Here is a 23000-nt window from a genome sequence, read left to right as displayed (position 1 = left end):
TTAGTTCATTATCATCATGGCAGGGAGCATGGTGGTGTGCTGGCTACATCTTGATCAGAAGGCAACAGGAAATGAACTTAGAAAATGGGGGATATCTTGAGCATAAAAGACCTCAAACCCCACCCCCACAGTGACACACTTTGTACAACAAGGCCCTACCTATTCCAGCAAAGCCACACCTCCTAATTGTGCCACTCCCTATGAGCTTATGGGGGCCAGTTACACTCAAACTACCACATGGGTTTTGTTGTTGCTCTTCTTTGTTGTTGTCATTTTTTTTTTGTTTGAGACAAGATCATGCTATGTAGGTAGACCAGGCTGACCTCATACTTGTGATCCTCCTGCCTCATTACAGATATGCACCACCACACCTGACTAGGTAATATTTTTGTTAGGTATTTATTTGGTTATTTTAGTTGCCCCTGAGTTGAGAGAGAACATTTAATCTAAGCTTTCTAAAAGAAAAAAAAAATTGAGGCTTATAGAGATGCATAGATTTATCCTGGGTCACTTAGCCTGAAAATAGATTTCTGCCTAGTAAAGGACTGGAAAGCTTTGACACAGACATTTCAAGGCAGGAAAATTCTTTGTTCTAGGGAACGGTCCTGTGATTTATAAGATGTTTAACAGCATTCCAGGGCTTGACCTCTCCACATGTCAGTGACACAGTCCCCATGCCTTCATTTATGCTGATCAAAACCAACTTTAAACATTGCCCATTGTCACTAGTAGCATGAATAACTCTTCAGCAACACAGTCCAAGCTTTTGAACAAGCAAGCAGTGCCAAAGGCCTGCTTGGAAAGGCCTGATTTCTTGTGAATTCAGTTCTCCTGAGCTCCCTAGTGGTCAGAGCTATTAAGATGTTGCTGTGCTCTATAGTTCCTGGAATTGTAAGCATGCCTTTTTGAGATAACTTGTAAGGGTGCTGACCTCCCCAAGAGCAGCCCATGGTATTTAAATAAGGTTATTTTATGTCTCTCAAGCCCTCTTTGATGACAGGTGATGCAACTTGGAGGAAGTTGTTTAAACTAGTACCTGGACATGGGAGGACACATGGCTATTTGACTAACTGCTTTCAGTCCTTCTAGGTATACGTTTAGAACTGAAATTGTGGATCATACAGAAGTTCTGTGATCCAATGATTTTTTTTTTTGAGGGACTACCACACTGTTTTCCCTAGTGGGTGAACTAGTTTACCATCTTCCCAGCAGTGTTGTTTTATTTTATTTTATTTTTTAATGTGTATGGATAGCTCTTGCATGTATGTCTGTGCACCACATGTATGCAGTGTCCACGGAGCCCAGAAGAGGGCATTGGATCTCCCAGAACTGGAGTTACAGGTGGTTGTGAGCAACCAGATGGGTGCTGGGAATTAAACTCCAGTCCCCTAGAAGAGCAGCAAGTGCCCTTAGCCACTGAGTCAGCTCTCCAATCCTGTAAGCATTGTTTATAATGGCCTCCATAATTCTAGATTATATGCATTTATACTGTTGAGCTTTTTAAAATTAACTTATTTTTTGCCTTTTTAATTTTTCTTTTATTGAAAATAGTTTTTTTTTTTCATACAATATATTCTGATTATGGTTTCTCCTCCCCCAATTCCTCCAAGACAACGCCCATCTGAATCCATACCCTTTGTCTGGTTAGAAAACAAACAGGGGGCTGGAGAGATGGCTCAGCGGTTAAGAGCACTGACTCTTCTTCCAGAGGTCCTGAGTTCAATTCCTGGCAACCACATGGTGGCTCACAACCACCTTGAATGAGATCTGGTGCCCTCTGCTGGCCTGCAGGCAGGAAACTGTATACATAATAAATAAATAAATAAATAAATAAATAAATAAATAAATAAATAAATCTTTAAAAAGGAAAACAAATAGTTATCTAAAAATAATAATAAAATAAATAAAAACAAATCAGAATAGAACAAAACAATAAACAGAAGAAAAAGAGTCAAAGAAAAAGCACAGAAAACACACATAAGCACAGAGATACATTTGCACACACAGGAATCCCATAACAACAACTACAAAACCAGGAGAGAGAGAGACAGAGAGACAGAGAGAGAGGATCTGTATGGTTGGACGGAAGCCCCAACAAAACATTATGAGACAAAGAAACTTCAAAGATGCCATTGAGTTCATTTTGTGTTGGCCATCTACTGGTGGGTATGGGCCCTGCCCTTAAGAGTGGGATTGTATTCCCAGTGAGACTCTTATTGGAGAAACAAAGTTTTCATTTGCAAGTAGTTTCCAATTCAAGACAGTTTGGGGGTTAAGGATGGGGACTTGTGACTAATTCTCCTCCCAGTACTGGAACCCCTATCTGGTGAAGACCTGTGCATGCCCTGTACATATTGTCACAGTCTCTGTGGGTTCATATGTGCGTCAGTCCTGCTGTGTTTAGAAAGCCTTGTTTTCATGTTATCCTTCATCCCCTCTAGCTCTTACACTCCTCTTTCCACCTCCTCCTCTACAGGGTTTCCTAAGTCCCGAGGGGAGGGATTTAATGGAGACATCCCATTTAGAGCTGAGTGTTCCAATGTCTCTCATTCTCTAAACATTGTCTGGCTGTGAGTCTCTGTATTTGTTCCCATCTACTGCAGGAGGAAGTTTCCTCTAATGATGGCTAAGCAAGGTACAGACCTATGAGTCTTCTAGAATATCATTAGGAGTCATTTTATTGCTACATAACAGTGTATTTGATTTTCACTTAGGTCCCTGATTTATCTTGTCTCAGGTTTTTGGCCATAGCTGTGCTCAGGATGGGTTCCATCTAAAGGAGTAGGCTTTAAATCCAGTCATGTATCAGTTGATTACTTCCACAAGCTTTGTGCCACCATTGCACTAGCACATCTTACAGGCAGTTTACTTTTGTAGATTGAAAGGTTTGTAGCCAGGTTGGTGTTTACCTTCTTTCTTTGGTAGTTTACAGAAGACCTTCCAGTACCATGAACACTAGTATGTATGTGTGAAGGCTTTAGATAAGCACAAGCTCAACTTCTTTGTGTTCAATGAGTTGTGTAGGTGTGCTGTCAATGAGTTGTGTAGGGCTAATAGGGCCCTAAAGTTAGTTTGTGAAGAACAACCAATAGCCTGGGTTGTTTGGGGGTTCCCATAGGGCCCTTTTGATCAATAATTAGGTAAGATGTAACCCATTCTCATTCCTGGAAACTTCATTTGGTGATGAGAGATATCTAGTTGGGTCTATATCACCCCTGTTATTTGGCAATTTCATTTAGATCACCTTCATATTTGGTTATATTGTAGGAGGCTTCTACTGTATTAGGTTTCAATACAACCCCTCAAATGGCTGTTAACTTTAGCAGTCTCTTCCCATATTCCCTTTATCACCCCTCTCTTCTTTTCCCCATCCCCATTTGATCCTCCTGTTTTTTCCACCACCCCTCATCCATCCGTAACCATCCCCTTTCAAGGGAGATCAATTTCTTCCCCTTAGTCTCTTGCTCTATATCTAACTTCTGTGATTATACAGATTATAGCTTACTTATCAAAGACTTAACAGCTAACTAACATCCACATATAAGCAAATATATACCATATTAGTCTTTCTGGGTCTGGGTTACCTCACTCAGAATGATTTTTTTTTTTAGCACTTACTATTTATTTACCTGTGAATTTAATTTCATTTTTTAACCGCTGAGTAATATTTCATTGTGTAAATGTAATATATTTTCCTTATCCATTCATCCAGTGACAGATATCTAGGCTGTTTTCAGTTTCTGGCTATTATGAATAAAATAGCAGTAAACATGGTTGACCTAGTATCTCTGTAGTAGGATGAAGTGACCTTTGAGAATATGCCCAATAGTTTTCTAGTTGAATCTTGAGGTAGACTGAGTCCCATCTTTCTGAGGAACCACCACACTGATTTCCATAGTGGCTGAACAAGTTTGCACTCCCCCACCCCACCCCCAGCAATGAATGAGTGTTCCTCTTACTCCTCCACATCCTTTCCAGCATGAGCTGTCATTTTTTTTTTTTTTTTTATTGATCTTGGCCATTCTGACTGCTGTAAAATGAAATCTCAAAGTAGTTTTGATTTGCATTTCCCTAATGATTAAGGATGTTGAACATTTCTTTAAGTGCTTCTCAGCTATTTGTTTCCTCTTTTGAGAATTCTCTTTAGATCTGTACCCCATGTTTTTAATTGGGTTATTTTTTCCTGATGAACAGTTATTTTTTTAGTTCTTTATATATTTTAGATATTAGCCCTCTGTTGGGTATGTAGTTGATAAAAATATTTTCCCATTCTGTGGTCTGCCACTTGGTCCAAATGATTTTATCCTCGCCATGCAAAAGCTTTTCAGTTTTGTGAGGTCCTGTTTATCAATTGTTGTTCTTAGTGCCTGTGTTATCAGTGCTGTGTTCAGAAAAGTCTTCTCCTGTGGCCGTGTGTTCAAGGCTATCCCCCACTTTCTCTTCTATCTGATTCAGTGTGTCTAGCCTTAGGTTGATGTCTTTGATCCATTTGGAGTTAAGTTTTATGCAAGGTGATAAATATGAACCAATTGCATTCTTCTTTGCAGCCATACAGTCTTCAGCATCCTTTGTTTCATTTCTACTGGCCCCCATATTGTCTCCTCATGGACATTTTAAAAATTATTTACAGAGTTTCACATGGCGACATATTCCTGTAATCCCAGCCCATGGAGGCTGAGTCTGGGGCAGGAAGGTTGAATATTCAAGGGCATCATGAGCTACTTTAATGTCTCCATCCCAAAAAGAAAAAAAAAGGGAAAGTCATTTGAAAAACAAGATTACAACAAAAAATATGTTGGAGAAATGGAGAAGAGGACAGTATGGGCAGTGGTTTGAATTGATTTGCAAATATGAGCTTTGGGACATAGACACACACCATCCCTTTTTCTCCCATTTCTCTTTAGGAATAAAAAAGTAATTGACACATCTAGGCTTTGGATTTATTTTCATTCAAATTGAGAAGGAAGAAAAGGGCAAACATGGAAGTGGATTAGGATGGCAGAAAGGAGGCACATAAGGAGAGACTGTCAGGTTTCTCTGTGCTCCTCCCAGTGTTTGCACTATTTGGTACCCATGGTGAATGTTATAGGAGTACTGACTGAGTTAGTCATGTACACAGTACATGTCTACATACATCCTATAGACAAACATACACATAAAATAAAATAAAAATTAAAAAAACCTTAAAAAAAAAAAAAAGCCTGACACAGTGACTTTTATCTCAGCCACAGGAGACTGAGGCAGACAGATCAATGCAAGTCTGAGGCCAGCCTGGGCTACCGCATGAGACCCTGTCTCTAAAATCCTAATTAATTAATTAGAAATGAAACAATAGAAGAAAGTAAATGAATCAAAGCTGTGTTCATTTTCATTTCCTGGGTGAAAACACGTTGCTGGTTAACTGAAATACTTTGGACAACGCAGGAGGTGACAAAGCCTGACATGCTAGCTCCTCCGTTGCTCTCCCTTTACATCCTCAGTTCTCCAAGGTCACACTGGCATTTAATTGAGTAAAGACTTGGACTGTCACTACAAGTCAAGTTCATTAGTTTAGTTAATATGCATTCCAGGAAGAATTACTACTAGCCCAAATTGGTCTGATCAGCCACAGAATTTAAATTTCCCAGGTCTTGCTGCCAAACCTGATGACCTGAGTCCAATCCCTAAACCCAGTGGAAGGAGAGAACTGACTCCTACAAGTTGTCCTCTGTCCTACACATGAGTACTTGGCATGTACACACACACACACACACACACACACACACACACACACACACACTCAGTGTAAAAACTTTTGTTTTACTTTCCTCCATGCCCACTTTTCACTGAAATAAAGGGCCTTTTGAGAGTTGTGTTTTTGACCTTTCTGACATGACAGAGAATGATGGGAACTAGTGAAATTATACTTCCTGTATCTTAATTTCTCAGTTATTGTATAAGGTTTTCTTTTTCTAGAAAGAGACTAATCTAGAATGAGAATGGATTCTCATCAATAAAAGCAGAGCTTTAAGTAGGTCATCTGACTTTGCTTTGTGCTCCACATTCACATGGTTATAAAAGGGCCTTTCATGATTTTTCTAGGCTTTCATTGCTGTCAGACTCTCAGCAGGCATTGTGAAAGAATTAAGCTACACACCCCTCCCCCATGCTGGTAGCTTGGGCTCTTTCAGGGGCTATTCACAGACTACGTTTAGCTCAGCAAGAACTGCTAACACTGAGTCAGTGACCAGCCCTTCTTCCACATTACTGTCATAACCACCAAAGATGTCTGCCAGTATTTGATACAGTGACTCCAACCTAAGTTTTACCAAATTAAGCCATGACTTCGTGCTTGTATTAAAATTATGTATATATAAAATTTGTCTCTAGAAAATGTCTTATCAGTTGGATAAGAAGTTTATGAAAGCTCCAGATAACCTAGGTGTGTACTCAGGACTTTTAAAAAGAAGCTTGTCTGCTGGTGGGAGGGTACACAGCTATATTGTCAATACTGAGGAGACATAAGCAGGAGGGTCAGGGTGCAAGGCTGGCCTCGGCTATGTAGTGAGCCCTTGTCTCAAACAAACTAAAAACAAGAGAGGAAGCGCAGAAAGTCACAGCACTGGTCAACACTCAAATAGTTGTTATTTCAGGTTTTTGCTGAAGATGGGGGGGGGGGTGGCCACTGGGGTTGGTTTGTAAAATGAAAAAAAAATTAATAAAAAAAAATTTTTAAGTTGCCGGAAGTTGGTGGTGACACCTTTAGTTCCAGCACTTAGGAAGCAGAGGCAGACAGATCTCTATGAGTTCAAGGCCAGCCTGGTCTACAGAGAGTGCCAGGACAGACTCCAAAATTACACAAAGGAACCCTGTCTTGAAAAACAAACCAAACAAAAATTAAGTCAATTTTAAAAATATTTTAAAATAAATAAAGAGCCGGGCGTTGGTGGTGCACGCCTTTAATCCCAGCACTCGGGAGGCAGAGGCCAGCGGATCTCTGAGTTCGAGGCCAGCCTGGTCTCCACAGCGAGTGCCAGGATAGGCTCCAAAGCTACACAGAGAAACCCTGTCTCGAAAAACAAATAAATAAATAAATAAATAAATAAATAAATAAATAAAATAAGAAGTAACCTTTTTAAAGGAATTTTTTTTTGTATTCCTAAAAGGATTTTGAGAAATCTTAAATTCATACACTTTAATGTATTTCCACATCCACTTAAAAATATAATCTTTAATTTGGGTAAATCTTATTGTCTTAGTTTCATTTCTGTTTCTGTGACAAATTGCCCTGACAAAAAGCAATTTAGGAGAGAATGGTGTTTGTTTTAGCATACGATTCCATGTTATAGACTATCATTGTGGAACAGTCTAGGCAGGAACATCAGCAGTCAAGAGCAGAGAAAAATGAGCACATATATGCTCAAACCTTGTTTGTTCTCAGCTTATTTCTCTACTTTTAAGCAGATCAAGATTCAGTGCCTAGAGAATGGTGCTGTCCATAGTGGGCTGGGTCTTCCCACATCAATTAACTTAATAAAACAGTCCCCAACAGACAAGCCCATTGACCAATCTAATGTGGGCAGTTTCTCATTGACACTCTCTTCCTCGCTTATTCTAGATTATGTTAGGTTGATGTCTCAGTCTGCTTTCTGTCATTATGATAAAACATGGCCAAAAGCAACTTGGACAGAAAAGGGTTTATTTCCTTACACTTGTGGGTAATAGCCTGTCACTGAAGGAAGTAGAGACAGGAATTGATTGAGAGGCCATGGAGGAATGCTGCTTACTAGCTTGCTTCTCATGGCTTATTTAATTTACTTTCTTATAGCACACAGGTCTACCAGCCCAGGGGTGGTAGCACCCATGGTGAAATGAACTAGTCCCTCTCACATCAGTCATCAATAAAAAATAAAAAAATTTAAAAAATTAAAAAAAAAAAGGACCAGTCTTGTCTACAGGCCATTAAGGTAAGGAGCATTTTCTCAACTGAGATTTCCTCTTCCAAAATTACTCCAGCTTGTGTCAAGTTGACATAAAACTAGCCAGCACTGTTCACAATTAAAGCTAACCAACCAACACACATATTTATGGACTTTAAGTTGAAATATCCTTTTAAAACATCCTTAAGTATCTTGGATACATTCAAATCGATCATGATTAACTTTTTGTATTTTACATTCAATTTAAGTTCTCAAATCGTTTGCCTTTAATTGTTGATAATATTAGTTGTTCCATATACTATCTGGATGCTTCCAGTTTGCATTCATATTAATTGTACCTTCTCTGTTTTTAAGTTTGTGCATGAATGATATTTCATTTTAATGGACGTGCACTGGTATTTTTCATTTCCCAGATGATTTAGTGATTCTCTCATTTTTTTCATGTGCTTGATTGCCTTCCAGACACCTTCTTTCATTGCCAGTTTTTGGTGTTGTGTCTAACCCAGGATCTTTCTTTTGGGTGGGGGACAAGAGGAGCTATGGGTTTTGTTGTTTTTTTTGTTTTTGTTTTTGAGACAGGGTTTCTCTCTGAAGCTGTGGCTGTTCTGGAATACACTCTGTAGATCCGACTGTCTCTGCCTCCTGAGTACTGGGACTAAAGGTGTGCACCAGCACTGCCCGGCTAACCCAGGACCTTAAAGAGTGCTAAGACAAGAGCTCTGCTGTGCCCTTCCATTTTTATTAAAGTATCCAGATCTGGAAAGCAATCTTATATGAGCTAAATTTTTCTAAGATTTTTCTTCCTATTTGTGGCTTGTCTTATTTTTCTATCTATTCTGTCTTTTAAAATGTTGTTTTATACCAGATTTGGTGACACAGGTGGATCTCTGTGAATTCAGAGCCTGCCTGGCCTACGTAGTCAGTTCCAGGTCAGCCAGGACTATGTAGAGAAATCCTGTCTCAGAAAACCAAATAAATAAATAAAATACTGCTTTCCAGATAATGTTCACATTGTGCAGCTATCACCACCATCTGTATCTAAAAATTTTTCCTCCTCTTCAGCTGAGCCTCTGTACCAATTAAATACTGGCTCTCCATTTCTTCTTCCCACCAGCTCATAGCAACCATCATTGCATTTTCTGATTCTGATTTTCACTACTCTTAGAATTGCATAGTATTTGACCTTTATTGCCTGACTTTCTGTTTGTTTTTGTCTGTGTATAGGTTTGCAGTTCTGGGGGATCTAACCCTGGCCTGCTCTACCAGTGAACTACACTCAGATCAAATAAACCTATAAACAGACAAACAAAAATAAACAGGTACCTGCAAAGGGAACACTCTACTGATTGAGCCATTTGCCTCAAGCTGTGTAGTTTCAGATCTCACATTTAAGTCCTAAACTCATTTGTTTTAGTTTATATGTATAATTAAAGGTAACAGTCCAATTCTACCCTTTGTTATGTGATCATAGTTTCCTTCACCGTGTGCGTGCGTGTGTGTGTGTGTGTGTGTGTGTGTGTGTGTGTGTGTGTGTGTGTGTGTGTGTGTGTGTGTAGAATGCAGGTCAATGCTGGATATATCTTCCTTAATCATTTTGCCCCTTATTTTTTATTTTTGATACAATGTTTTTCACTGAACTTGGAGCTCTCTGATTCAGTTAGACTGGCTGAAACAGACTTGAGTTCGATCTCCAGAACTGAAAAATCATAAATATACAAATAGAAATTCAGGCATATACCCTGATTCGTACAAAGTGAAGAAAGCCAGATACAAGAGGTCAAATATTACAGGATTCCCAACAGTAGTAAAACTCAGAATCAGAAAGTGGTTGCCAAAGCCAGGAGGGAAAGGAGGATGGCGAGTTGGTTTGGAAGCCTTCCTCAGAAGTGCGTCACCATTCCCTCATTATTCCCTTTTCTCTTACTGGCATCTCTCATTGTTCCTCTTCCACCCTCTTCGTGGCAGGTACCAGTTTTCTACTTAACATCCACCTACTACTTCTTGTGCTTGTCAGATGTCTCCTGTCTGGCTTATTTCTGCGTTTGTCACTTGATCAGCTATCTTTGTCCCTTCCTTGGCTTTTTGCCTGACTTCCATGGCAGCTGCTCTGCCATTGCCTGTCTGCTGTTCTGCCCTTTCTCCCATCACCCTGGCAGATACAGTAGGCACTGTAACACTGCACATTCTGCACATTCAGAACTAAACCCATCCATCACCTTCCCCACTGTGTGCTCCCAGACTCCGCCATCTTTCTACTATAGCATTGTTATACACTTGAATCCAGCACAGGGCCTTGCCCACTCCAGCATCTCATTACATCTTTAATTGTATGGATTCTAACACCTATCAATTCTATTAAGTCTGTCCAAGTTGTTTTTGGTTTTGGGGGGTTTTTTTGGTTTTTTCTCTTTCCTTCTAGACAGGGTTTCTCTGTGTAACAGTTCTGGCTGTCCTGGAACTCACTCTGTAGACCAGGCTGCCCTCGAACTCACATAGATCCACCTGCCTTTGCCTCTGCCTCCTGAGTGCTGGGACTAAAGTTGTGTGCCACCACTGACTGGCCCAAGATAGTCTTAACCTTCCCCTAGTTCCTCTTGCTTTAATGGCTAGATTCCATCTGAAGGCTTTGGTCAGTGACTCCCCTAACTTCACACTCAGCCTGTTGAGCCTCTATCCAGTTGTTAACTGTTCTAAATTCCAGATTGTTCTGTGTCCACTCCCTAACACTCTAACTATTTATTGGTATTTCCCAGTTGTGTTCATTGGTAAGTCAGAACTTTTTATTTTTGAGGAAAACTAAAAATTCTTTTTATTGTGGCAACAGCCCTTTGGTGATGTAATGACTGCCTTGTCTTGCCTCATGTACATTATATCCCCTTTGTGTCATCCTCTCAGACACTAGTCTGTTGTGTCCAGATTTATATTGAGGTCCTGCTTGATGCCTGTGTTGGAACTGTGTGCTCTGAGAACCGACATGGCCATTGCCATGTTGAAATCTGAGCAGCTATTGTTGCCCCATGAAACATTCACCTGAAATACCAGTCACCACTCCCCTGTCCCTGCTGCATACAGTCCTGGCCCAACTGCATAGTCTTGGGGGATTTAAGAGTATATAGGAGATGGAAGTTTGGCTGAAGTTGAGACTGCCTGATTCATCGCCAATGTCAGGGGTAGGGCTTATTTGATGGTGCAACTACCTATTAGTCCCCCTTGCTCCTAATCCACCAGTGATCCTTTCTTTGGTCTCTCAGGTGTCCTCTGCAGTCAGTAGGCATTTCTGTGCCTCTTCCAGCTTCTTGTCATTGGTGGTACCAGACAGGCTATTTTAAGCTTTGAAGTCCTGTCTGTGTACAAGCTGCCTGGTCCTTCTCTTGGCTAACTTGTGTGCTTCCAGGTTTTGCTGAAAATTCCCTCTGTGGTTTACACTCCTTCCACCTCATTTTAGTGCTTATTGGCTAACTTTTTAAACAAGTAATAATTCAGGATTTGAATAGTTTATTTGTGCCTCACTACAGGTTAATGAAGCCCTGGATAACAGTGTCTATATCTGATATATCTACCCTCAAATATGTGGTGAATTAAAAGGAAAAACCATGGGCTGTGGAGTTTGAAAAGCCCATGTTTGAATACCAGTAAACATTTATTACCTGTATAGCCTTGAACAAATTCCTTAATCTCTAGAAAAAAATAATACCTAACTCATAATATGAGAATTAAATAGAATAAAAGTATATAAATGCTTATTACAAAGGCACAACACAAGCCATCAAGGGTTACAGCTGTGTATTGTTTCTAATAATAAATAATGCTGAACAAGCAAATAGTTGCCTGACGTGGCTGACCCCTCCTTCTAGTCACTCTTTGCTTGTAAGTCAGACTATTAAGTCACCTGAGCAGCCCCAGGAGATGGCCCAGAGCAATTTGAAATGACTCTCAACTGTCATTTTGTCCCATACTTGGAAGGCATCTTCAATAAGACTGGGGTCTGAATTTGTGTCTTTCCCACTGTACACTTCATCTCCACCAAACAGGTGAGTTTACTTAAAATCAAGACCAGAACTAAATACTAGATGCTTGACATCAGTGCTTGATTAATTTGATCATATTTTCAAGGCTTGCCATTCCACTGAAAAGAATCTGTAAAATAGAGGTGTCAGTTTGTTTTAGTTGGCATTTTTGGAAATTGTGTCTGTTGCTTCATTAGTTATGTGAAGAAAGCCAGGTAACCTTAAATCTGAATTCTACCTACTGAGAAACTGTCTTTCAAATTTCTTTATCCGAAAAATGGGAATAAGAAGAAGGATAAAAACAGGCTGGGTGGTGATGGTGGTTGTGCACACTTTTAATCCCACACTCAGGTAACAGAAGGATCCATGAGTTTGAGGCCAGCCTGGTCTACATGTTGAGTTCCAGGACAATCAGGGCTACATAGAGAGACTCTGTCTCAAAAAATAAAAAATAAAAATAAATAAAAATGTTTAAAGTAATAGTACATAGCTTTCTCTTGGTCATATTTTATTGGGAACATGTTAGATATGGAACACAACTTTGGATTTTTTTTCTTTTGATGGTACTGGCAGTGTAAACAATAACCTCATGATGTGTGCTAGACAGATGCTCCATAAATGAGCTACATCCCCAGGCCTTTCTATTTTTATTCTGAGACAGGGTCTTGCTGTGTAATCCAGGCTGGTCTTAAACTTGTGATCTTCCTGCCTCAGCCATCTGTGTAGCTGGGATTACAGGTGTACACTCTTCCACCTGAATTGAAAGACGTAATGGAAGGTTTTAGAACCACCGTCTAAACTCTGAGGAGTGCACAGCTCAGCCCTCCTTCATTAGTGATTGTTCATAATGTTGTTACTGTTGTTTCCTTGAGAAGGGGCCTTGTGGTTAGCCCCAGGCTGGCCTTCAACTCTAGCTTCTCCTTCCTCAGCCTCCTGGTTGCTGGAAATGTATGTGTGTGTCTCATGACATCCACATAGTGTTAGTGTCTATAACCTCTTTCTTTACTAAATGTATGCAAAGCACCCTCATCCTTCTCATCCCTAGGTCATCAATAGTTAAAGTGGGAGGAGTTGTTCTTACTCCTTATGAGTTGCTAGCGTTTACTCCATTGTCCACACCTGTTCTCTTGTGCTTCAGTTATCTTCTCTTTTTCATGGGAGAGGTCTTGACTGTCAGCCTTGGCATCCACTGGGCAAGAAATACTGTTCTTTAGACAGAAGCCAACAACAACTGGCTTTCTCTAGCAAATATTTGGTGTGCCTGTGGTGGTTCATAACTACATTTTGAATGAAGGATTTATTTTTCAAATAAATTAGCCATGAAATGTGTGTAAGTATATATAATTAATTGTCCATGGATTAAACATTCAGGTTTCTAGCCTGGTAGCGGTGGTGCATGCCTTTAATCCCAGCACTCAGGAGGCAGAGGCAGGTGAATCTCTGTGTTCTAGGCTAGCCTGGTCTACAGAGTGAGTTCCAGGACAGCCAGGGCTACATAGAAAAACCCTATCTTGAAAACACACACACACACACACACACACACACACACACACACACACACACACACACACACACACACACACAATGAGGTTTCTGGGCTGGGGCTATAACTCAGTAGTAAAGTGCTTGTAGCATGCCAAAGTCCTGGCTACTATTCCCTATACTGTTTTGTTTTGTTTTCAGGAGGCGTGTCTAATTTAACATTTACAGTTTCTATAATGGGGGATATACTACCAACAGCAAAGTGTACTTAGAGCAAGTTATGGTAACTCTACTCTGCACTGTCAGCATAGCAGTAAGGGTTAAGTCAGAGGAAGTATACAAAGTAGTATATAAAATGTATAAAGTGTATCCTGGTCTTTTTAAATGGGAGGGAAGATGTGAGAAATCAAACAGCCAGGGAGCCTTGCCCACTTGTGTATCCCTAATGGAGAACTAAAGGCTTCACTTATCCTGATAGGAAATCAGGTTTCAGGTTTGCTATGGTGAATTTGAATTCTATGAACATTTAGAAAATATTCTTATTCAGTATCAGGAAAAGTACAGTTGTGATGTTACCTCTATTATCAACATGATGAGATCCAGACTCTAGGAAATGGACCTATGGATGAGCCGTCAGGTGTTATCTTGGTTAGGTTAATTGAAGTAGGAAGATCTGCCCACTGTGGGTGGCACCAATTCCTGGGCTAAGATCCTGGACTGTGAAAAAAGGAGGTGAACTCCAGGCTGGTGAAACACACAGAAACAGCTGACCTGAACAAGGGAGAGCTCTTGGTCCCCAGACTGATAGCTGGGAATCCAGCATGGGACTGATCCAGACCCCCCTGAATGTGGGTGTCAGTGAGGAGACCTTGGAAATCTATGGGACCTCTTGTAATGGATCAGTACTTATCCCTAGCATAGGAATGGACTTTAGGAGCCCATCCCACATGGAGGGATACTCCCTCAGTCTAGACACACGGGGGAGGGCCTAGGCCCTATCCCAAAGAATAAGACAGACTTTGAAGACCCCCCCTATGGAAGGCCTCACCCTCCCTTGGGAGCAGAAAGGGTATGGGATAGGTAGGGTGTTGATGGGGTGGGGGAGGACGGGAGGGAAAGGGTCCTGGAATTGACATGTAAAATAATTTTCTTTCTAATTAAAATAAAAATAAATAAATAAATAAATAAATAAATAAATAAATGAGGTGAACTGAACAAGCATTCATCACTCTCTACTTCCTGCCCACGGGTACAGTGTGATCAGCTGCTTGGAGCTCCTGCTGCTGTGGCTTCCCCATTTTGATGGGCTATAATCTTAAACTGTGAGCCAAAATAAGTTATGCCTTAATTGCTTTCCTCAATTGTGGTAGGGTGGTGGTGGTGGTGGTCTAATCACAACAGAAAAAGAAACCAAGCAACAGCTATGTTTTTGTTTGTTTGTTTTTAATTCTAAAATTTCCTTAGTCTTTTATCATACTGCTTTCATGCATGTTAATGACATCTGGGTTTATTTTATTGTTTAAATGTTGAACTTTGGTAATTGATCAGCCTAATGCATATGTAATGGAAACATTTTTAAACAAGTTAGAAATGTTTTTGTGATGAGTAAGGATTACATATTGGCTCTTTGGGTATGGGGGAGCAAGGCAATGAACACAGTATATGTGCCATTGCATTTGATATACTAAGGAAATGGACAGATTTCGTGATTCATCCCCCCAAAGTGCTTGCTTGATTGTTAGGTACTCAGTTTGCCAAAGGTTTATGATTAACAAGTTTTTGTGTTTGTTGTTATCTTAAATAAGTAATTTGGAGAGCTGGGGAGATGGCTCAATGAAATAAAGCTTTGCAAATGTGAGGACCAGAGCTTCTGGTCCCCATAACTCACCTAAGTGCCAGGTGAACGTAATGACCCACTGCTGTTTTAGCACTCAGAAAGCATAGATTTGGGGGTTCCCCGAGCAAACTGACAAGCTAGATTGGCCACATTGGTGAGCTCTTGATTGATTTGAGAAACCCTGCCTCAAACAGAAAGACAGAGAGTGATTGAGGAAGACTCATCAATCTCCAACCTACACACACACACACACACACACACACACACACACACACACACACTATTATAAACTTATATTCTCTTAGCATTTTAGCTTTTCTAAAACATATATTTCTACCTTACTCAGGCTATTTTTGCCCAATGGGAAATAAAGTACAAAGCCAGAAAATAAATATAGTATGTACAAACAACTCTGTTTTTACATATGACATCTTTTATTGAGCATAGATTTTTAAAATTCTCTTCAATCTGTTCATACACAGCCAAAAATAAGTTTGAAATATTTAACATTTTAGTTTGCCAACTTAATCATTACATAGAGATGAGGAAATTATCTCCAACATTCTTAACCAGGAGGCCAGCTCATCCACTGACCTCCCAGAACATGGAAATAAATATGATGAGCTACCCCTATCTGCACCCCACCCCCTTCACCACCATTTGCTAACAGCTGTTCAGGCCCAGATCATCAGCAGCTATTGCAGAAATTTGGGCTGTATGTTTCTTGGATATCACCAGAAATGTAGTAATGATTAAGGGAAAATGTCATGGAAAACAAAACACTGATCATCCTTGAAAACTATTTCAACCAGAATTTCCTTATGAATGATCTTCCCAAAGATTATGTTCCCACCAGGCTGGTGACCTAAACTTGATGGGTCCTGTCTGCCATCCAGTTAGGCAGCAGAGAAGGACCTGGGAGTGAGTAGGCAGAAGCACACAGAGGCAGGGCAAGTGGCCTAAGCCAACACTCAACAATATACTCTTTAATTTTTTAATTGTTATTTTATCTTAAATTAATAAGGGGGGATAAGTGTGCCTGAATACAGATACATTGGATGTTACTCAGTGGTGAGAGACCCCACATGGGTGCTGGAAACCAAATTCTTATCCTCTGCATGAGCAGCAAACACTTCAATTGCTGAACCATCTCTCCAGCTTCCATAATAAACTTTTTAAAATTTGTATTACATTTTGGGCGGGGGGGGGGGGGGGGTTTCGAGACAGGGTTTTTCTGTGTAGCTTTGGAACCCATCCTGGCACTCTCTCTGGAGACCAGGCTGGCCTCGAACTCACAGAGATCCGCCTGCCTCTGCCTCCCGAGTGCTGGGATTAAAGGTGTGCGCCACCAACGCCCAGCTAAAATTTGTATTACATTTTATTTGCATGTGTGTACTGTAGACAGAGATTCTGTCCTGCCTGGTCCCACAGCCATGCAGTCCCAAATAAACACACAGAGACTTATATTTATTATAAACTGTTTGGCTTATGGCCCAGGCTTCTTATTGGCTAGCTCTCTCTTAATTACTAACCCATTTTCATTAATCTAAGTATCTCCACGTAGTCTTGGCTTACCAGAGAATGCCCAGCATACGAGTGAGGGTCACACATGTGTGTTGAGGCCAGCCTTGAGGATGTTCCTCGGAGTGTTCCTAAATGTTCTGATTTAGGCTAAGTTGGTTGCCCCTAGAGATCTGCCTGTCTCTGTACCCTCAGCACTGGGTTTATAAGCATGTGCCTCCAAACTCAGCTTTTGCTCATGAGTGCTGACAGTGGCATTCATGTCCTCATGCTCATCAGTTTAACTATATTCTACTATACATTTTTTATCATATATCTACTTATCCTCTTACCAATTCTTTTTTTTTTTTTGGGGGGGGGGGACTCAGGCTTTGAGACAGTCTCCCTTTGTAGCCGTGGCTGTCCTGGAACTCTTTCTGTAAACCAGGCTGGCCTTGAATTCACTCTGCCTCCTGAGTGCTGAGATTAAAAGTGTGCTCCACCACCTCCCAGCTACCAATTCATTTTTTAGTTTATATAAGCATATGTATATACTGTGTACATGTGTATATCGAGTGCATATGTGAAGGACAACTTACTGGAATAATGTCTGTCCTTCCACTGTGAGGGTCCCAGTGATCTGACTCAGATCCTTGGCTTGGTGGCAAGCACTTTGTGTCAGTCAAGTTTCTTTAAAGGAACATAACTTATAGAATGAATATATATATATATGTGTGTGTGTGTGTGTGTGTGTGTGTGTGTGTGTGTGTGTGTGTGTGTATTCCTCCCTTCCCTCTTCCTTCTTTTCTTCTTCCTCCCTGTGCTCTCCTTCCCACTCTTTCTTTTTTCCCCTCTCAGATTTATTAGTGTGGTTTACAGGCTGTGGTCCTTGTAGTCCAACAGCAATAGCTGTCACCTGATGGAAAGACCAAGAATCCTGTAATTGTCGAATCTATAAGACTGATGGCTCAGCAGTCCCAGTCTGATGCTGGTCCTGGAGGATTCCTAAAGAGCTACTGGTCTTCAGTCTATGTTAGAATCCCAAAGGAGGTTCTAATACCAGCTAAGGAATGGCTCAGCAACAGGATAAATAAACTTGCCAGTGAGAGTAAGGGCAAGCAGGTTTTATTTGATTCCAGATGTAATCAAGTTGACAAACAAGATTAGTCATCACACACCTATACCACCTCGCTGTATTGCTGATCCCTACCAATTATTTTTAAATATAAATAACATTTTAATGGTAAATAACATTAGTATATTTTTCTTCATATACTTAAGAATGCATGTAATTTTCTAGAGTACAGTTTGTTTATGGGTTAGAGCAGTGTTTCTCAACTTTCCTAATGCTGCAACCCTTTAATATACTTAGTTCCTCATGTCCCAACCATAAAAGTATTTTCATTGATACTTCATAACTAATTTTGCTACTGTTATGAAACATAATGTAAATATCTGTGTTTTCCAATAGTCTTAGGCAACCCCTGTGAGAGTTTTGTTTGACCCCCAAAGGGATCATGACCCAGAGGTTGAGAATCATTGGATTAGAGGATTTATTTTTCTTTTGAGACTGGGTTTCCGTGTAACAGCTCTGGCTGTTCTGAAACTTGCTTTTTAGATCAGGCTGGCCTCAAATTCACAGAGATCTGCCTCTGCCTCCTGAGTGCTGGGATTAAAGCCTTAAAACACTACTACCTGGCTTTTTTTTTTTTTCTTTTAAGGTAAAATTTACTACAGTGAAGTTCATAGATCTTTTAGTGAATTCTGGAAGTCCATCTTTGTCCATCTTCTTCCACTGTTAGGATCCATAGTGCAGGGTTAACATTTCTAATCTGAAATCAGAAGTTTACAGAATCCTACCCAGTATTGTGTATGCAACACTCCCAAACCTAAGCAATTCTGAAATCCCAGACACTTTGAGTCCCTACCATTTAAATAAACACCACTCACAGCCGGGCATTGGTGGTGCACGCCTTTAATCCCAGCACTAGGGAGGCAGAGGCAGGCGGATCTCTATGAGTTCGAGACCAGCGTGGTCTCCAGAGTGAGTGCCAGGATAGGCTCCAAAGCTACACAGAGAAACCCTGTCTTGAAAAACCAAAATAAATAAATAAAAAATAAATACCACTCACTCAACCTGTATTACTATCATGTTTCTTCCTATTTTTTTTCCTATGTAAGTTATTTTTGCTTATGGTAGAACTTCATGCATTTAGAATCATAATTATGTACTTCTGGTACCAACTTTTATTCACTCAGCATATGAAGTGAATCTTTTTAGATTCACCCATCATAATGTGTGTTGTTATGCCAGTAATTCTTTTCTACTTCGATTCTGAGAAAAAACTCTTGACAACATGTAATTCTGTTTTTGGTCTCTTACTCTGTTCTCTCTCTCTCTCTCTCTCTCTCTCATTACAGTAGGCGGTCTTGATCCTACTGTAGTGTTGGTCTTTTTTTCCTTTTTCAATATCTACTTGACTCAAGTCTTTTGCCTCCACATAAACTTTCAGAACAGTTTATCAATATCTGCAAAACTTGTGATTTTTATCAAGATTATGTTTACCAATGGACTAATTTTGGAAGAAAGGACATTAATAAAACTAAATTCCTATGCATGAACATTGTTTATGATGAGTTTTTTTAACTTGTTTTCCTTGTCACCTTCCATTTTTGCTTTTATGGTTTCTTGTATTGCCCTTAATGCTTAGAAAGTTCTTTTGTTGCTTAAAGTCACAAATATTTGCTTATTTTCTTTTACAATATATTTTAAGCATTTAATTCTGTAAGCCAACTTATTTTCTGTTGATTTACCCCGAGTAGCTGAGCACACATATACAATAGCCTTCCAGCCTGATCCTTGTGTAAATGATTGCATGCATTACCAACTTTGAAATATGATCAGGTAGGAATTGAACTGGATTCTTTCAGAGATCGATATAAGTTCACTATCCAGTTTTTTTTGTGGTTTTTGGAAACAGGGTTTCTCTGTGTAGCCCTAGCTGTCCTGGAACTAGCGCTTGTGGACCAGACTGGCCTCAAACTCACTGAGATCCACCTGCCTCTGCCTCCTGAGTCCTGGGATTAAAAGCGTGCGCCACCACCACCTGGCCACTATCCAGTTCTTTAAGAGTTATGAATATCTAACATAATGTAGCACTGACTTCATTATCATAGCCTACAAAGAATAGAAAAGTCTTGGGTAAGGCCACTGCTGAATACATTCCCCTGCTAGACAATGCCATTGTACCATAGCAAACGTCTGGGTTTGTATAAATTACTCACATACACCCCACCTCAGTATTTTCATATGCCTCTTAGGGAGGCAGGCCCTATTTCTCTCAGAAAGTGACTACCATATTGATTTAAGTCTAGACTATAAACCACATGAAAGCATGGCTTCTAAATAAATTGGTCCTCAATTCTTTCTCTAGAACCTAGATCAGTACTGTACTCAGGTCCTGAGTGGATGAACTTAGGAAATTTAAGGACTGCCTATCTCTCATACATAGAGATACAGTCTACCACTAGAGTTTTTAAATAGTATTTAAGGTGCAATCAAGGTTGAGAATTATACTTTTAAAGGTGTTATTTAAATTTACTTTTATTTCTATGAAGATACAGTAAATTGCTGAACTTCTGGGGAAAACAGCCTATATCGAACTGTCAAAAGATCCTGTGTATATATTTCAATTACTAAGAATCATGCTACTCAAAATAACTTTTATATTTTGAATTGTTTGAACATAATTACAATAATGTAAGACTTAATCCCGTGTGTCTCCCTGTTTTTTAGGTCAGCATGGATTCCTGGTTCATTCTTGTTCTGTTTGGCAGTGGTCTAATACGTGCTAATGCCAACAATGCTACTACAGGTAAAAATTTCATCTGATTTTTGATTTTACATAATTGACCAAATTTGAAGGAATCAGTATTTAAATATTAATGAATTTTCATTTAGATGTGATTGTGAAGCTCCTGGCAGTCTTTGAATTATATTAATACTTGGCTTTTTTCTGTATGCTAAAATAATTAGACTACTTTTTCTTAAAAAGTAAAAGAAATGTTAATATTTACATCTTTATATACTAATTCTGAAGAAATAAGTGAAAAGCCATCTTAATGCCATAGACAGCAATCCTTTGGAGGAAGTGGGAAGGGTCCAGCATTATGAGTGTAAGGTGTCTGTCTGGTCCTGCATATGTCCAGATGTTAGAGGCATTTATTAATGCTTACCACTTTGTGTCTTAACTTTTGAGCTTCACGTTCTTCATAAGATGTTCCTTTCTTTCTTTCTTTCTTTCTTTCTTTCTTTCTTTCTTTCTTTCTTTCTTCCTTTCTTTCTTTTTTGTGTTTATAGTTTCACCTTCTTTAGGAATTACAAGATTAATTAAAACATCAACAACAGAATCAGTTAAGGAAGAGAATAAAACTTCAAATGCAACCTCTTCAGTAATTTCTCTTTCTGAGGCACCAACATTCAGCCCAAATCTAACTCTGGAACCTACCTATGTAACTACTGTTAATTCTTCACACTCTGACAATGGGACCAAGAGAGCAACAAGCACGGACTCTGGAAGCACTACCATTTCGCCAAATGTAACATGGCTTCAGGATAGCCAGTTCACAGATGCCAGAACAGAACCATGGGAGGGAAATTCCAGCACGGCAGCAACCACTCCAGAAACCTTCCCTCCTGCAGGTACCGGAGATGCTTTCTGCTTGTTCCTCCCACTCTGGGCTTATTTACCGTTTTATTATCTTTATATGTATTTTATAGCCATAAAATTCTTTTTTTTCTTTTTTTTTTAATTTAGAAATAATTGTTTTATATATCAATCCTTCCGTTCTGTCTCCCTCCCATCCTCCCATGCTCCCTCCAACCCCCTCCAACCCACCCTCCACCCACTCTCCAAGGGCTGTGAGGCCTTCCATTGGGGGGGGGGGACTCATCAAAGTCTGTCACATCATTTGGGGGAGGGCCTGGGCCCTCCTTTATGTATCTACTCTGAAATAGTATCCCTCCATAGGGAATGGGCTGCCAAAGTCCATTTGTGCACTAGGGATAAATACTGTTTACACTGTTAGAAGTCCCATAGACTGCCTAATAGTCATAAAATTCTTGAAGTACATGTTTGCCAAGAAAAGTAATGAAACCTAGAAAAAAGGATTTTTTTAAAGATTTGTTTTTATGTGTGTGTGTCTATGTCTGTGTGCCTGTGTCTATATGTGTTTGCATGAATTTGTGTATAATGTGTGTGCAGGTACCCTCGTAGGCAAGAAGAGGGTGTTAGATCCTTGGACTTGGAGTCTCAGGTGGTTGTGAGCCACCTGATGTGGGTGCTGGGAATGAAACTCAGGTCCTCCAAAGGGACAGCAAGGGCTCTTAACCCTCCAGCTCCCATCTTTTTGTTTTGTTTTGTTTTGTTTTTTGAGACAGGGCTTCTCTGTGGCTCTGGAGGCTGTCCTGGAACTAGCTCTTGTAGACCAGGCTGGTCTCGAACTCACAGAGATCTACCTGCCTCTGCCTCCCGAGTGCTGGGATTAAAGGTGTGCACCACCACTGCCCAGCCCAGCCCCCATCTTGTAAGCAATTCTTAATACTTGGTTAGCGTAGCACTTTCTGGAGGATATTTTTCTGATAGGTGAGATCCTCATTAGATTGGTGAGTCCCAAATGTGTTTAGGGGCATTGGATTAAAAAGGGGGGCGGGGAGAACTAGTAAATATCAAAAGACTAAAGATGAAAACCACAGACTGGGCAGTGAATTGGCCTGAAGTTCTTAAGAAGCAGTCCATGGAGGCCATGGGAAGATGGATGTTCCATAACATAACAAAGTAGTAGACTAATGTCCATGGTACAATGGCAAAGGGACTCATCGAGGCTTATACGTTTCAGAGCCATCTGTTCAGCACAAGTCTCTGTCTTCTTCAATTTGAGTCACTCTATTGAAACAGCAGTAGCCCAAAGAACAGGATTAGAACCTGAACCTGAGACTAGCTTGGGCAGAACAAGTTTCTGACTTACTTGACCAGGTTCCTGGTCTATAGAAGACAATAGAGGGTCCCTCAAATAGCTTCTGCATGGAGTAAAGTAATTGTTCCAGTTGCCACATAAGTGAAATTTCCTTTCTAGCAAAACTGCTATTCTCTCATCCTTTTGGCTTAGATTTCTTTTCTGTTTCAGATTCCCTTAGGTGTATCCATGTCTGGCTCATAATGGAATTCCAAAAAGTACTTTTGAAATTTAATCCTT

General features: G+C 40.1%; 1 protein-coding gene across 3 annotated transcripts in view; it reads left to right on the top strand.

The window, feature by feature from the left end:
• Ptpra (protein tyrosine phosphatase receptor type A) overlaps positions 1 to 23000 on the top strand; it is a 106999-nt gene that overhangs the window by 32198 nt on the left and 51801 nt on the right. For all 3 annotated transcript variants that reach the window (XM_027421796.2, XM_027421795.2, XM_027421797.2), the window contains 2 exons: positions 20542 to 20620; positions 21106 to 21447. In XM_027421796.2, the coding sequence (XP_027277597.1) occupies positions 20548 to 20620; positions 21106 to 21447 (415 nt within the window). In that variant the 5' untranslated portion in view covers positions 20542 to 20547. Of the gene's footprint in view, positions 1 to 20541; positions 20621 to 21105; positions 21448 to 23000 lie in introns of those variants that run through there.

Source organism: Cricetulus griseus, chromosome 6 (genome assembly GCF_003668045.3).
Source record: "Cricetulus griseus strain 17A/GY chromosome 6, alternate assembly CriGri-PICRH-1.0, whole genome shotgun sequence".
Classification (NCBI taxonomy): domain Eukaryota; kingdom Metazoa; phylum Chordata; class Mammalia; order Rodentia; family Cricetidae; genus Cricetulus; species Cricetulus griseus.
Note: the sequence above shows the minus strand (reverse complement) of the source record. Positions and strands in the feature narration are given on the sequence as shown.